The 13,786-nt window shown below is 40.2% G+C and overlaps 3 protein-coding genes across 3 annotated transcripts in view; all 3 read right to left on the bottom strand.

The window, feature by feature from the left end:
- Nucleotides 1–3,638: 3,638 nt before the first annotated feature.
- On the bottom strand, nucleotides 3,639–4,007 carry LOC114610545 (keratin-associated protein 9-3-like). Its single transcript, XM_028755145.1, has one exon. The coding sequence runs from the start codon at nucleotides 4,005–4,007 to the stop codon at nucleotides 3,639–3,641; it is 369 nt and encodes a 122-aa protein (XP_028610978.1).
- A 2,088-nt stretch (nucleotides 4,008–6,095) lies between these two features.
- On the bottom strand, nucleotides 6,096–6,587 carry LOC114610544 (keratin-associated protein 1-3-like). Its single transcript, XM_028755144.1, has one exon. The coding sequence runs from the start codon at nucleotides 6,585–6,587 to the stop codon at nucleotides 6,096–6,098; it is 492 nt and encodes a 163-aa protein (XP_028610977.1).
- Nucleotides 6,588–13,405: 6,818 nt separating this feature from the next.
- Nucleotides 13,406–13,786, bottom strand: part of LOC114610485 (keratin-associated protein 1-3-like) — a 504-nt gene continuing 123 nt past the window's right edge. The window contains exon 1 of the mRNA XM_028755060.1: nucleotides 13,406–13,786. This exon is cut by the window's right edge and continues 123 nt beyond it. Within this exon, the coding sequence (XP_028610893.1) occupies nucleotides 13,406–13,786 (381 nt within the window).

Genomic DNA, 13,786 nt, shown 5'->3' with positions numbered 1-13,786 from the left:
ACCTTGATAATTTAATATAAGCCATTATTAGCTGGCTATAGAAAGTATTAGCTTAGTAGTTAAAAAAGAAGACAGGAGAATAGTTTATTATAGAAGAAGTAGCTATAAGAAGAGTCAGAGAGTAATAAAATATACGATTTAAGAGGAAGTGTCCTGAGGGGATGCACTCATTGTGTATCTTCTTGATGTTTTCTACTGTCTTGAACTTGAGGGATGGCTCCAGTGGACTCAGAACACTAAGGATGGGTGCTGGATGGCTTGAACAAAGTCTGTCACAGAAGCAGTGATGTGATTTGCATAGTACCACCACCAGACTCCCCAAACAGAGGGTGGAAGGGAATTGGCTGAGCTACAAGACTAGATCCTATGTACCAGCATCTAGGAACTTCTACCAAAGCTCGTGATTCCTCAAGCAACCTTTAAAAAAAAATCTTGGGAATTTTATTCAATTTGTGTTTTGCACTGTTATTAGTGTGCATGTGCTGGGTAGGGGCACACATGCTATGGTGCACATGTGTAAGGCAGAGGGTGTGGAGTAGGTGCTCTATTTTACCTTTTCATTGGTTCTGGAGATTGAGCTCACGTTGGTGGGCAGCAAGCTCCTTCACCAGCTGAGCCATCTTGCTGGCTCAGGCTTGTGAAATTTGACACACTTTCCATCTAATTCTTTAGTTTCCTCTTTGTGGAGTTTGGAGTCAGATAGAGGTGGATTCAGAATTTAGCTTCTCTCTTATTAGCTGTGCATCAGAAAGCAAGACATTTCACCTCTTTTAGACCTACTTATCCATGTGTGAACCGGGGCCCACATATCTATTTCATAGGATTATACAAGGGTCACACAAAATAAGCCTAGCATGAGGTATCAGTGCTAAGTATTAGCATGTAGGACATTAGATGGTATGAAACAAGATCAGGTTGTTTCTATCTTTCCCTTTCCTGTTTATCTTTCTCGGGACTCGTTATCCACTCTGCCTCTTGTCCCCTATTCCTTCTTACTGTAGCATCTCACAGATAAACTGTTTTGTTCTGTTTTTCATCTTGTGATCTTCTCTCCAACCTTTAATACCCATTTCCCATCCCTTGGTTGTGAAGAGAAACACCAGCCCTCCCATGGCAATATTTCCCCTTTAAAGAAACATTCCCACTTCTGCCTTGAGATTTTAAATGCATGCTCTTTTGCCATTACTTGACTGTTTATGACCAGCAGATATTATATGTAGGAAGCTGCCATTTTTGAGAGTTGATTGCAGTTTCCTGCACCATGAATCAGGAATATTCTAGGCTTCTAGGTTTGGAAATCCAGCAAGCATTGGCTGGATGGAGGCATACTCATTCTTCTCATGGTAGGGTAGCTGCTGGCATTGGTACAGACTCATCTACCTAAGGACCAGGGTTCTGACATTTCACAAGACTTTGTTCCAAGCATCAGGTACATGTTTCAAATAAGAAGAATTGGCTGAGGTGGTGAGGAACACCTCAGGCACAGAATTGTTCATGCTCCATGTATCTGAGAAGGAACACAGTCTCAGAAGCTTAACCTACCGCTTTGTAGGTTTCATTAGACAGTCTCGTGATTCTGTTTCCTTATTTTCTTTAATCTTCCAGTGTTAGACCATAGATGACTTCACAGCACAGTATGCAGAACACTTAACTATTAATTGCTTCTGGGTCTTTGGAAGAATGACGTATAGTTGAACTATTTAGCATGTAACCTATCTAGACTGGCTTATTTCATTTGCTTTATAATAAGCCAGATAGGATTGCGTTGTGTAGAAGTCCCAGAGTTTGTTTATCCTCCTCGTCTACAGAATCAACATCAGTGCAGGTACTCAGAGTAGATGTAAGATTTTGTCTTATTTTGTCTTATTTTGCATATATATATGCACAATTTATGGATTCATTGGTGACAGTATGTTGAGTTTTATAGTAAGGTACCAGACTATCAAGGGGCTGTGGCATTCTGCATCCCCATCAGCAACAGTGAGCTTTTCTGTTGCTCTACATCCTCATCAGCATTTAGTTGTGTTGTTGCTTTGGATTTAGTTATTCCAATAGGTGTTGAGGTTGTTGGCCATCATTTTCTTTCCTCTGGGAAGGATTTCAAAGCTCTTTGTATTGATTCTCCTCTTTGTGAAGCCTCTCTTGCTGATGCCACCACCACCCTGACTGTATTAGTGCCGTGGTGACACAATTTATTATGTTTTCACGTCCCGTTGCTCACTCTCTGTCTTCTCTTCAGTCAACAAACCCAAGATATTATTTTCAATGTGTGTGGAAACCGTCCAAATCTAGACTATTTCTGCCAGCTCTCGAGGCATTAGTTTCTTTTGGTCCCTTTGTTCAGTCAGCTCCTGGGTGACTTGTCTTTTTCTAAATTGATACGTTGAAAAAACCCAGCCACTTCAATGCTTTTCATGGAAAGTCTCAAAGATTATCCGAATTTGTTGGCTTAATGGGGAAGAGATAAGATAGCAAGATCTATGAGCTGCCGATGACATAATACTCTTTTATTTCCTCTGATATTTCTAGACAAAAATTTTTCTTACAGTCTCAATTGTTATTATTTCACACCATTCTAGTAAGGTTTTGGTGCTTCATGGCCAAAACCATGTAGGAAAACCTTATTGTTAATATCTTATTGTAAACAGGAGTGTCTAGATGTATTAGCCACAAGCATGTCTGCCCCACTAAGGTTACTTCAGTGAGCTGGGGAGACATTGCAATTTATAGCATTCAATATTTGAGCTATTTGAGCATATGATTTTTCTTTCTGTATAGCCATGTTGTTACAGGTAAGAATTGACTCTTCATCATCTCTCGGTCTCTATCATTTCTTCCAACTTCCTGCCTTAAAGTGGTACTTAATTCATTTTAATGGAATGAATAATACATGAAGCATGAATGACTTCAGTCCCTCAGAGGAAACAAATGGATTCATTTGAGTACATTTTCTAATATCATAAGCAAGTGAAACACAAGTAGAAACAAGTCATAGTTTCTTTGCCCAGGATATAAGCTTTATTTTATATATGTTTGATATATATGTTTATAAGAAACATCATAGGACACAATAATTCAGATATAATGGAATGGCCAACAGGTAAGCTAATTATGATCCAAAAAATAAGGAAAGGATCTGATGGAAAAGTGTAGAATGGTCTGGTCTATTTCTTAGAGGCTGGAAGTTGGGTAAAGAACTTTCATTTTCTCAGATGACATCTGAAGAATGTCTCTCAGCTGTGGTCTGGTGTTTTTGATGTTAGAAAAACTTTAAGTAAAAAGAAGATAAAAGTTGCTCAACAAGCAGGATGAAAAAGGTTGCAGACTGTTCTTAAGAAAATATTTTCCAAGATTTGGACAATTTTCAGTCCTGAAGAGTTTCAGACTCAGTATATCCAGAACAATTTGGTGGTCAGCCTGTGGATTCTTAGCATTTCTGGATCCACTGTAGAGGGTCAAAATATTGGTTATAGAACAGACTCAGATGGTGCAGTGATGTGCCTGTACTCTGAGGTCTCATAAAAGACAATGAAGTAAAGGTTGAAGAACTTGTTACTGGTCCAGAGTTGGTCAAGGAGATGCACGATTCAAGAATACCACGATCTGGGCAATTGAAAATCTGGTTCTTAATAGATGGATTAGCAGCAGTAGCAGCAGCAGGCTGGGCGGCAGCAGGACTGTCCACAGTAGGATGGACGACAGCAGGAGGCCTGGGCGTGGTGCAGCTGGCAGCAGGTTGGGGGTATGCAGCTCACCACACAGCAGGGGGGCAGGCAGGTGCCTTCCACACGGCAGTCAGGGCGGCACCATCTAACTCGGCAGCTCACGGCTCCACTGCCACCCACATGGCCATAGCCAATGCCACCTCCGATGCCGTATCCTGTCTCACAGCAGCTTGGCTGGAAGCAGCTGGTCTCACAACAGCTGGGCTGGCAGCAGTTGGAGCCACAGATGCCGCCAGTGGAGCAAGTGGGAAAGCCGCAGAAGCTAGTAGCACAGCAGGCCATGGTGTCAGGAGTTGGTTGGGTGTTGAGTAGGTTGGATGAGTTCCTGAGTTTGGGAGCAAAGCTGAGCATGGGGCCCTTTATATAGTCAAGTGAGTTGCTGTTTATAAAATTCTTAACATATTTTTCTTGTTTTTGTTTAAATTTGTTCCTCAGTGGTCCTCTGATTGGCTTCCATTGAAATACTTGTGACATATTATGGGGATAGTTTTGTTTTATAAGTTCTCTGTGACTCGTTCTATTGGCCACAGACTCTTTAGAGTAGTGTTTGTGGTTTCCATGTTCAAAGAGTCTTCTCACTGTAGGTTAAGACAACACCCTTATTCTGAATAGTTGTCATTCCACTTGGTCGTCTACCCAGACCTCTAAGGCTGAAGGCAAGTTGATACTTTCAAGCATTATTTTTCTCTCTTGCATATGTAGACTAAATTCTATCAAATTTAAAGTACTGGTGTATTTGCCAAATCGAGCACACCTTTGGTCACACGTAATAGAAACATCTACCACATTGACTCTAACACCATAGTCAAATGGTCTTTACAGTTCTTTTCATTTCAATGGATTGGAAATGTGTAAACATTATTTGTATTTCAGGCCAAAGAGTTCTTTCTCTGTGAACCAAACAACTTGTTTTTTTTTTTTTTTCCAGAAAGTATCCAACCTGAATTTCGTATATTCTTATTAAATGTTTATTGACTCTGATTCAGTGGCGATTAACTGAGGGGGGTGGAGTATAAGGTATGATTCATGAACGCCTGAACCACTCAAGAATGAGTAAGAGCACTTTCAAGTTTGTAGCACCGCCCACAAAGACTTATTTGCCGTGAAGACAGTAGGGAATGTTGAACTATTTTTGTCTGAATTTAGTGGTTGGAAAAAGCTTGAGAAAAAAATTCTAGGAGTTATGACACCTTGAACAAATGTACAGTCATCCAATTCTCTCTTTTCTGGAATGTACCATTCTGTTTGTGATCCATCGTTGCTGCCAATTTAATGAGAGAGGTAAGTGCTGGGGACTTGTAAATAACCTGAAACAAAAATGTCTTAGGTCTTTATGTATTTTGTGTTTGTAGCCAACTGCTTCTATAAGAATTAAAATTACATGATATAATCTATCTCCTTTGTGTTAACTTCTTTTTCAATTGACTCGTAAGTTATAAATTGTGATATTGCTGTTTGAGATTTCTAGTGCATCTGTATGGTGTGATGGCTGAACTCAGCAGCTATACCAAAGCTGCTTGCTCTGCCCTTATCTGGTACAGATGTCTCCCTCATACACCCAGGAAGTGCAGGTGAATGTTGAGAGTTGAAGCTTACACAGCTGGAGATCAGTGGAATGGAGTTAGGCCAAGTTGTAGGAATTAAACCCAAGTTCTGTTGGAAATAGTATTGGCAGATATTTTCCAATCTAGTTAGTAAACGATCCAGTTTCTTTATGTTGTGCATGGATAAAGAAAACTCATCTACTGTACTATACGGGACAGGTTAGAGTTGGTATAAAAAGTTCATGCAAGATGACCCTATTGGTCTGGGACTATTTTAATAAAACATTCACACATTTAAGTAGCCATGAAGATTATTTAATGCACAGAACATTTTAATGAGCAGATAATTCAAACATAAGTTAATTTTCATACAACTGTTTTGCTTTAGATTATGTGTCTATGTCTGAAGATTACTACCATCTATAGATGGGCAGCTTAAAATTAGAAGATGAACAGAAATCTATTTACTTGTGCATAAAACACTTTATTTGAGAGCATCGGGGTCTCTTCAAGTAGAAAGCATGATGGAAGACATGTGGGGACCGAGAACTAGGGAAGAAAGTTCACTTGTCACTGGAACGATGTACTGCTGCATCCTTGTGTATCACCGAAGCCAAGAGGGATCCCTAGAGCATGCTGATTGAGAAGTGGTTTCAGTGCATTGGTTTCTGCATGTCTGTGGGGATCCTGATGAAGAGTTCCACTACAATGAACAGGTTAGCAACATGAAGATACTTAGCATCCACCACACAGAGCATGTCCTTAGCAGTCCACACAATTCTTCAGTGCTTTCCATTGCATTTTTAACTACGCAGGATCATGGCTCTTAACAGCTGGGCTCAGAGCAGCTGGGCTCACAACAGTGGCAGCAGCAGGCTGGGCGACAGCAGGACTGTCCACAATAGGATGGGCGACAGCAGGAGGCCTGGGCATGGTGCAGCTGGCAGCAGGTTGGGGGTGTGCAGCTCACCACACAGCAGGGGGGCAGGCAGGTGCTCTCCACGCGGCAGTCAGGGCGGCACCACCTAACTCGGCAGCTCAGGGATCCACTGCCACCTTCCTGGCCACTACCAGTGCCACAGCAGCTGGTCTGGCAGCAGCTTGGCTGGCAGCAGCTGGGCTGACAACAGCTGGACTGGGTGCAGCTGGGCTGACAGCAGGTGGACTGGGTGCAGGTGGGCTGGCAGCAGCTAGATTGGGAGCAGCTGGGCTGGCAGCAGCTGGACTGGGAGCAGGTGGGCTGGCAGCAGCTGGAGCCACAGGTGCCACCAGTGGAGCAAGTGGGAAAGCCACAGAAGCTTGTAGCACAGCAGGCCATGGTGTCAGGAGTCAAGTTGGTTGTTCTGTGAGGAGAAGATTCTGAGTTTGGGTTGTGTCTTCCTCACCTGGCCTTTTATATATTCCCTCTAGCTGAGTATTCATCTGACATTTAGCATCTCCCCTTGACACAGTTGCGAAGTTAGTCTTTGATTGGTCAGTTCCTGAGTAATTGAGAAAATTGTAAACAGTGCTTCCATTGTCTGCTATAGTCAGTGATCAATTAAGTGGCACTGTGCTTCCTCTTTTCTATCTAGTCTAAGAGAAGGTGTAGTGTCAAATGCAGCAGCCCTCTATAAAAGTCATATGACAAACACTACCCTGGCTTGCTTTGTCTCACCTGACCTTTGATAACCTTAGGCACAGTTTATCCAAACTGAAAATTTATTTCCTAAGCAGCCACTCAGTAACAATCATTATTTCATAAACAGTTTACTCAGACTAAGACTAATATTGGTGTCATCAAAACATGAGCTATTGAACTGATCAGCATCCAAACAAAGTCTGCCTTTTGGTCATCAATATACACATTACAAACCGAAGCCTTTAACGACTTTGCATTTTACATTGTTTTCTGTCTTCGTTTGTAGATATACATACATACATATATATATGCGTGTGTGCATATATACGTGTGTTTATATATGTCAAGCATATCATACATATTATTTATTGCATGCTATCAGTGGATACCATTTAACAAGGCAATCACCCATACATGCACTAAAAACTGAAGCCTTTAATAACTTTGCCTTTACATTACTTTCTGTCTTTGTCTTCATATATATATATATGTATATATATATACATATATATATGTGTATATATATGTATATATAAAGACATATCTATATAGTGACACACACACCCCTAAATATACACATACACACACACAAACACACACACATATATGGATATCATTTAACAAGGCGAACAATAATGGAATCATATAAAGAAAACTGATATCCTCTTTTCTTAGTGTGCACATACACATCCATATATGTAAATGTCTTTTTCAAAACTAGTATTCCAGAAATAATCAATATTGGCAGTTGGTGTTTATTCTTTATTTATTCCTGCCTCTTGAAGTAATAATGTGTGTGTGTCTTCAATTTCAATAAAGTTTGGGTCTATGCATGCTTAAATTAAAATTTTAATTGTGGCAAATACTCATTGCATGAAATTCATGTCAATATTTTTAATATTTGTATCAATCATCTTAACCTTTGGGTCTTATTACCCCTATTGAAAAATCTTTGGACTATGACTAAGGATTTATTTCTGGGCATCCTTTTCTGTTTGCCTGTCTTTGTGTTAATATCATACTATTTTGATTACTTTAGTTTTTAAATAAACTTTAAAATCAGAGAGCTTACAAAACTAATTTTGTTCATTAAAGAAAAGATTGATCCTATTTTTAATTATGTGTCTCTGTGTGGGTACGTACATAGAGTGCAAGCATCTGCGGAGGTCAGAGGAGATGGCTCCCCCGGAGCTGGTGTACAGGCAGCTGTGAGTGGGTCGGTGTGGGTGCCGGGGCACACTACAAAAGCATCATGGAGATTTCGATAGGATTGTCGTTAATCTGTAGATCTATAGATAGCATTGTTATTTTAGCAGTGCAAGTTTTACAATCTGTGGACACTGGATATCTTTCCACTTATTTGCATCTTTTAAAATTTGTCTCAGTGATCTTTCATTATTTCTGGTGTTCATATATTTCCCTCAGTCAAGTTGATCCCTTCAGAATTGATTCTTTCTGAGGCCATTGTAAGTGTAATTGTTCATGTAGCTTTCCTTTTTGTATTGCTTATTGTGTGTAGAAATTCAAGTTTGTGTGTGTGTGAGAGAGCATGTGTGTACATATTTATGTATGTGTGTGAGAGAGAGTGCATGTGTGTGTGAGAGAGCGTGTGTATGTGTTGTGTGTGTGAGACAGTGTATGTGTAAGCCTGTGTGTGTGAGAGAGAGCGAGCATGTGTGTGCATGTATATTTTTGTGTGTGAGAGTGTGTGTGTGCATGTATGCATGTGTATGGTGTATGTGGGTGTTAGAGTGTGTGTGCCTGTATGTATGTGTATGAGTGTGTGTATGTGTGTGTGTGTGTGTGTGTGTGTGCATGCCTGTGTATGTGTTAAGTTTGTATTGGTAACTTTGCTAAGTTAATTGATTACTTTTAACACTTCTTTTGTGTGTGAATCTTTAGATGTGTGTGTGTGTGTGTGTGCGTGTGTGTGTGTGTGTGTGTGCGTGCGCAATATCCTGCTATCTTTAAATGGAGTTAGTTTTACCTTTTTTTTTTTTAATTTGGTGATATTTGTTTCTTTACTTTGCCCTATTTCTCCAGCTAGCACTTCTAGTGGTATGCTAAACAGCACAGCAGAGTTGGCATTCTCATCTCACTCCCAAGCTAACAGGAAACGCTGGTTTTTGCCACTGAGAATGAGGTTAATTGTATTCTTTTAATTGAGGGTTTTTATTAGACCGAGGTAGTTTTGATTATTGAGTGTTTTAAGTAAAAATGTTATCGATTTGTTTATTTACTTACTTATTTGTGTGTGCACAGGTATGTGTGTGTGCCCTAGTGCATGTGTGGAGGTTCAAGGAAGACTTACAGGAGTCTGTTCTAGTCGTCTATCACGTAAATCCAGGAAATGCACTCAGGTTGTCTGGGTTGGAAGCAGGAGCTTTTGGCCACTGAGCCATGTCCTTGTCTTTACTGAGTGCTTTTAAAATGATGAAATGCTTTTGAAATTTATGAAAAATATTTTTTGCAACAGTTGAGATAGCCATGTGTTTCCCTTTATCTTTTAAAGAATGATTACAGTGATCTTTTTAAATATGCCGGACAATTCCTGTATTGTAAGGTAAATTCTCCTTTAGTAATGCTTTATAATCTTTTTATTGTTCAGTTGAACTAAGTTTGATGATAGTTGATGGATGACTGTTATACTGTTGTATGAATATTAGTTGGGAATATTATTCTGTGATTTTCCTGTCTTTGCTATCAGGCTGGTGCTGGTTTTGTAGGCTAAGCTTGGAATTTTTTTTCTATTTTTTCCCATGATTGCTAAAAGAATAAACATGTTTTGAGATATTTCTTGGAAATTATTGTTATTTTTTAATATACGTTTGATTGAATTTACCTGTGGACATGTTTGGTTCCTGGATTTTCCTTGATGAGGAGTTTCTGATTACCGACTCAGTGTCCTTTGTAGATAGAGCCGTCCTCAGATTTTCAAACTTTTTATGACTGAGTATTGATAGGTTGTATGCTTCTGGGAATTTCTCCATAGACATGCTTACATCTGCATATTATGTATCTACATTTTCAACTTATTAGTGTGTGTGGAGGCCAGAGGTTGACATTAGGTGTCTTCTCCAATTGTTCTCCATTTTATCCTCTTGAGACAGGGTGCCTAACCCTGGAGCTTGCTGCTGTGCGTGACCACACTCACCTTTTTTCCTTACGTAGGTGTTGGGGATCAAAGTTAGATTCTTGTGCTTGAGCGCAAACCTTTACTGACTGATCCCAGTTTCTTGTAGATCTGATATGTAAAACTCGTTTTGAAAGCTGTATAATATTTCAGAGTTTGACCATAGCAGGGTTTATCTACTTATTTTTATAATTTTTTCTTTAATTTTCATTTCAAAAATTTAAATGTAGTTGCACAATGTCCCCCTTCCCTTTCTACTCTCTAGCTCTTCCTGGGTCACATGTCACCCCTCATTTCCTCTCAAATTAGTGTCTTCTTTTTTTAAAAAATTATTATTGTTGTGCACATATATATACATACACATATACATATATATGGACATAAATTTATAGATATAATCTGCTAAGTCTGTTTAGAGTTGCTTGTATGTCTATGATCTCAGAGCTGACCCCTTGGGATTGGAAAATGAATTGAGAGGCTCATCCTTGAGCCTTGAGGAAAACTAATTCTCCTTCTCTTAGCATTTCCTAGTTGCCTGTATCTTTTCATCTAGGGGTGAGGCTTATGAGATCTCCCCCTTCAATGTTAGTTTGTCTATTAGTCTTGTCTGTGTTCAGGTCTTATTGAAACAGCCGTATCATGGTTGATATTCTCTGTCATTTCTAGGAGACACAGTCTCACAACAATTTCCTGGACCCCTGGCACTTACAATCTTTCTGGATACACCTTCTTCCACGATGTTCCTGAGACTTCGATGCAGGAGCTGTGTTGTAGATGTATCTCTTGGGACTGTGCATATGATCACTAGCTCTCTGCATGCTGACTATAGTCTTCTGTAATGATCTTCATCTGTTGCAAAGGGAAGCCTCTTTGATGAAGGATTCGAGCTATAACCATCTGTAGGTATAAGGATGAATATTTAGAATGCAATTAGGAATTATTCTTGTTTAGTAAAGTGTCAGTAGTTGGTTCTCCTCTAAGATTCATAACCTCAGTAGGGATAAAAACAACAGAAAATAATTGAAGAATGACTAACAGTCTATGTATGGCTGTGGCCGTAGTTCTTTTGAGAGAGCGCTTGCCTAGCATAGATGAAGTCCTGGGTCCGATTCCCGGGGCTGTAATAAACCAGTTGTAGTGGCATATGCCTTTAATAGCAGTCGGGAGTGGAGGTAGGAAAAACAGAAATTCAAGGTTACGTATTCATCTTGGTTACATAGTAAATTTGAGGCTATCCAGGGATATGTGAGAACCTGTTTTTAAACAAACAAAACCCCAAGCATGAAACAGTATGTGGTAACGATGAAAGGCATGCTGTACCTTATGTGTGTGATTGTATTTCATTTTCTTTTATAAGCATGGGCTGTTTAAGTGGCAAACATGATTTCACTTAGATTTAAGGGGGAAGAAGGATGGAATGTGCTTTCATGTCTGTCCTGTCCTTAGACGGTACCTCTGGATTGGAGCAGGTGTCTACACAATCCATCAGGAAGTGAGCAGTTTGCTTATGGTTTTGGTTTTTTTACTCTTTATTTACACCTTCTAACTTGAAGCAATCCTCATTTAAATTTTCACACTTACTTATTTTGTGTGCATGTGTGTGTCTATCGGTCAGTGTGCCGCAGGGCTCATGTGGCAGTGGGAGGATACCTTGATGGACTCAGCTCTTCTCCTCCCATTAGTGTAAGTCTCAAGAATAGAACTGAGGTTGTCAGTCTTGGTTGCAAGCACCTTCACCCACTGAGCCATATTGATGGCCCAGTTGTATTATATCTGTCTGTCTATGTATCAATGTATGTATGTATACATATATGTATGTGTGTATGTATGTATGTATCTGTCTATCTGTCTGTCTGTCATTTATACCCTCCAGTTCCAATCCCAAGGTCCTTTTCACATTAGTTTGAAAAGCTGCCTAGATTTATGAAGCATTTCCTGGTACTTATGTGTAACTGTATAAAAATATATTTATATGTATATTACATAAAACACACTTGCATATGATAAATATGTTTTTCTATTATACAAGCATCTGAAACCAAAGAATATACCTTAATTTTAAATATTGAGCCAAGACTCAGTAATTCTTACTTTCTGTTTAGAAACTGGAAATAAATAGTTTTAAAATATCCACCTGCTTGTGAATGTTTTCTTAGTTGGCTGGCCATCCTTATGCCCATCTCATTCTGTTCTTCATGACTCTAAGTAAATGGAAAAGAATGATTTACTAGCATGGGCTACCACTGTTTTAGATTACTTGACATAGCATCTTTATCTAGTGGATGGAAAAGGAAGCCACATTTATGTTGTTTACACAGCAATTCTGGCTCCTATGCATCTAGTTATGAAAGCGTTAGGTGAGATGAAGAGCTTCTGGGTGTTCTAGTCAGTGATAGCTGTCAACAGGACACAGCCTATGATAGCCTGAAAGGGACTCTCACCCAAGTGTTAGACTACAAGAGGCTGTGTTGATTCAGGGTGATAAGCCCACTGTGGGCAGCACCATCCCTACACAGTGGTCCTGGACTTATAAGAGAGCTAACTAAAAATGATCCTGCAAGTGAGCTAGAGAACAAGGTACTAAGTTCCCGACTCTGAATTTCTGCCTTGACTTTCCTCAAATTGTGACCTGGAAGTATAAGCCAAACAACCTCTTTGCTCCCCATGTTTTTGAACACAGTGCTTAATAACAGCAACAAAATGAATAAGACCATAGCAATGCTGCAGCTTTTTATGGGGTCTAACCATTGTTGGAATGCATCTCATTTCCTAACAGGTATAAGAAGAAGAATATAAACTACAGGGCTGACCAGGTAGCTCAGTGAGTAAAGGCACTTGCCTCTAAGCCTGGTCACTCAAGGAGTTCGATCCTCAGAACCATAAGGTGGAAGGAGAGACTGCATCTTAGCTCTACTTACATACCCGACTTCCCACACAAAATAGATAAATGTATAGAATCAAACTCAGAAATCTTTTATATAGATGTCCATGAAGTATCTATTTTTTCACACTAAATAAAAGAAGCAAGTTTTGATATGCCAACAGATATAATTTATTATTTTTTATACATCAGCCTTCTTTTATAAGAGTAATTTACAGAACAATGGAAGAAGAATGAAAAATATCTTAGCATAGAAGAATCTTTCATGGCCTTTATAGCACCAAGTCTTGGCAAATAGGGACAATCCCAAGGTAAACTGATTTTCTCATTTGGGGATCAAATTTATTTTCATAGAGGATATCAAAGCCTTTCCAGTATTAGATGAAAAAAAATATTTTGTGAGGCCAAGTATTTGTGCCCCCAAATCAAGCCATATCAAAGTTCAAGAACACGTGGCCCAGGAGTTGAAAGCTGATCCTTTGGGAATCCGAAATCTGGGTCTTAACAGGTAGGCTCACAGCAGTTAGACTCACAGCAGCTGGGTGGGCAGCAGTAGCAGCAGCAGGCTGGGCGGCAGCAGGACTGTCCACAGTAGGATGGACGGCAGCAGGAGGCCTGGGCATGGTGCAGCTGGCAGCAGGTTGGGGGTGTGCTGCTCACCACACAGCAGGGGGGCAGGCAGGTGCCCTCCACTCGGCAGTCAGGGCGGCACCACCTAACTCGGCAGCTCACGGCTCCACTGCCACCCTCCTGACCACTACCAGTGCCACAACAGCTGGGTTGGCAGCAGCTTGGCTGGCAGCAGCTGGGCTGGCAACAGCTAGGCTGGCAGCAGCTGGATTGGCAGCAGCTGGGCTGGCAGCAGCTGGGCTGGCAACAGCT

Source organism: Grammomys surdaster, unplaced genomic scaffold, assembly GCF_004785775.1.
Source record: "Grammomys surdaster isolate TR1022 unplaced genomic scaffold, NIH_TR_1.0 126048, whole genome shotgun sequence".
NCBI classification, from domain to species: domain Eukaryota; kingdom Metazoa; phylum Chordata; class Mammalia; order Rodentia; family Muridae; genus Grammomys; species Grammomys surdaster.
This window is presented reverse-complemented; position numbering and strand designations above follow the sequence as displayed.

Excerpts from the sequence above, each read along its gene's own strand:
- LOC114610545 (XM_028755145.1), bottom strand. The coding sequence starts at position 4,007 with ATGGCCTGCTGTGCTACTAGCTTCTGCGGCTTTCCCACTTGCTCCACT.
- LOC114610544 (XM_028755144.1), bottom strand. The coding sequence starts at position 6,587 with ATGGCCTGCTGTGCTACAAGCTTCTGTGGCTTTCCCACTTGCTCCACT.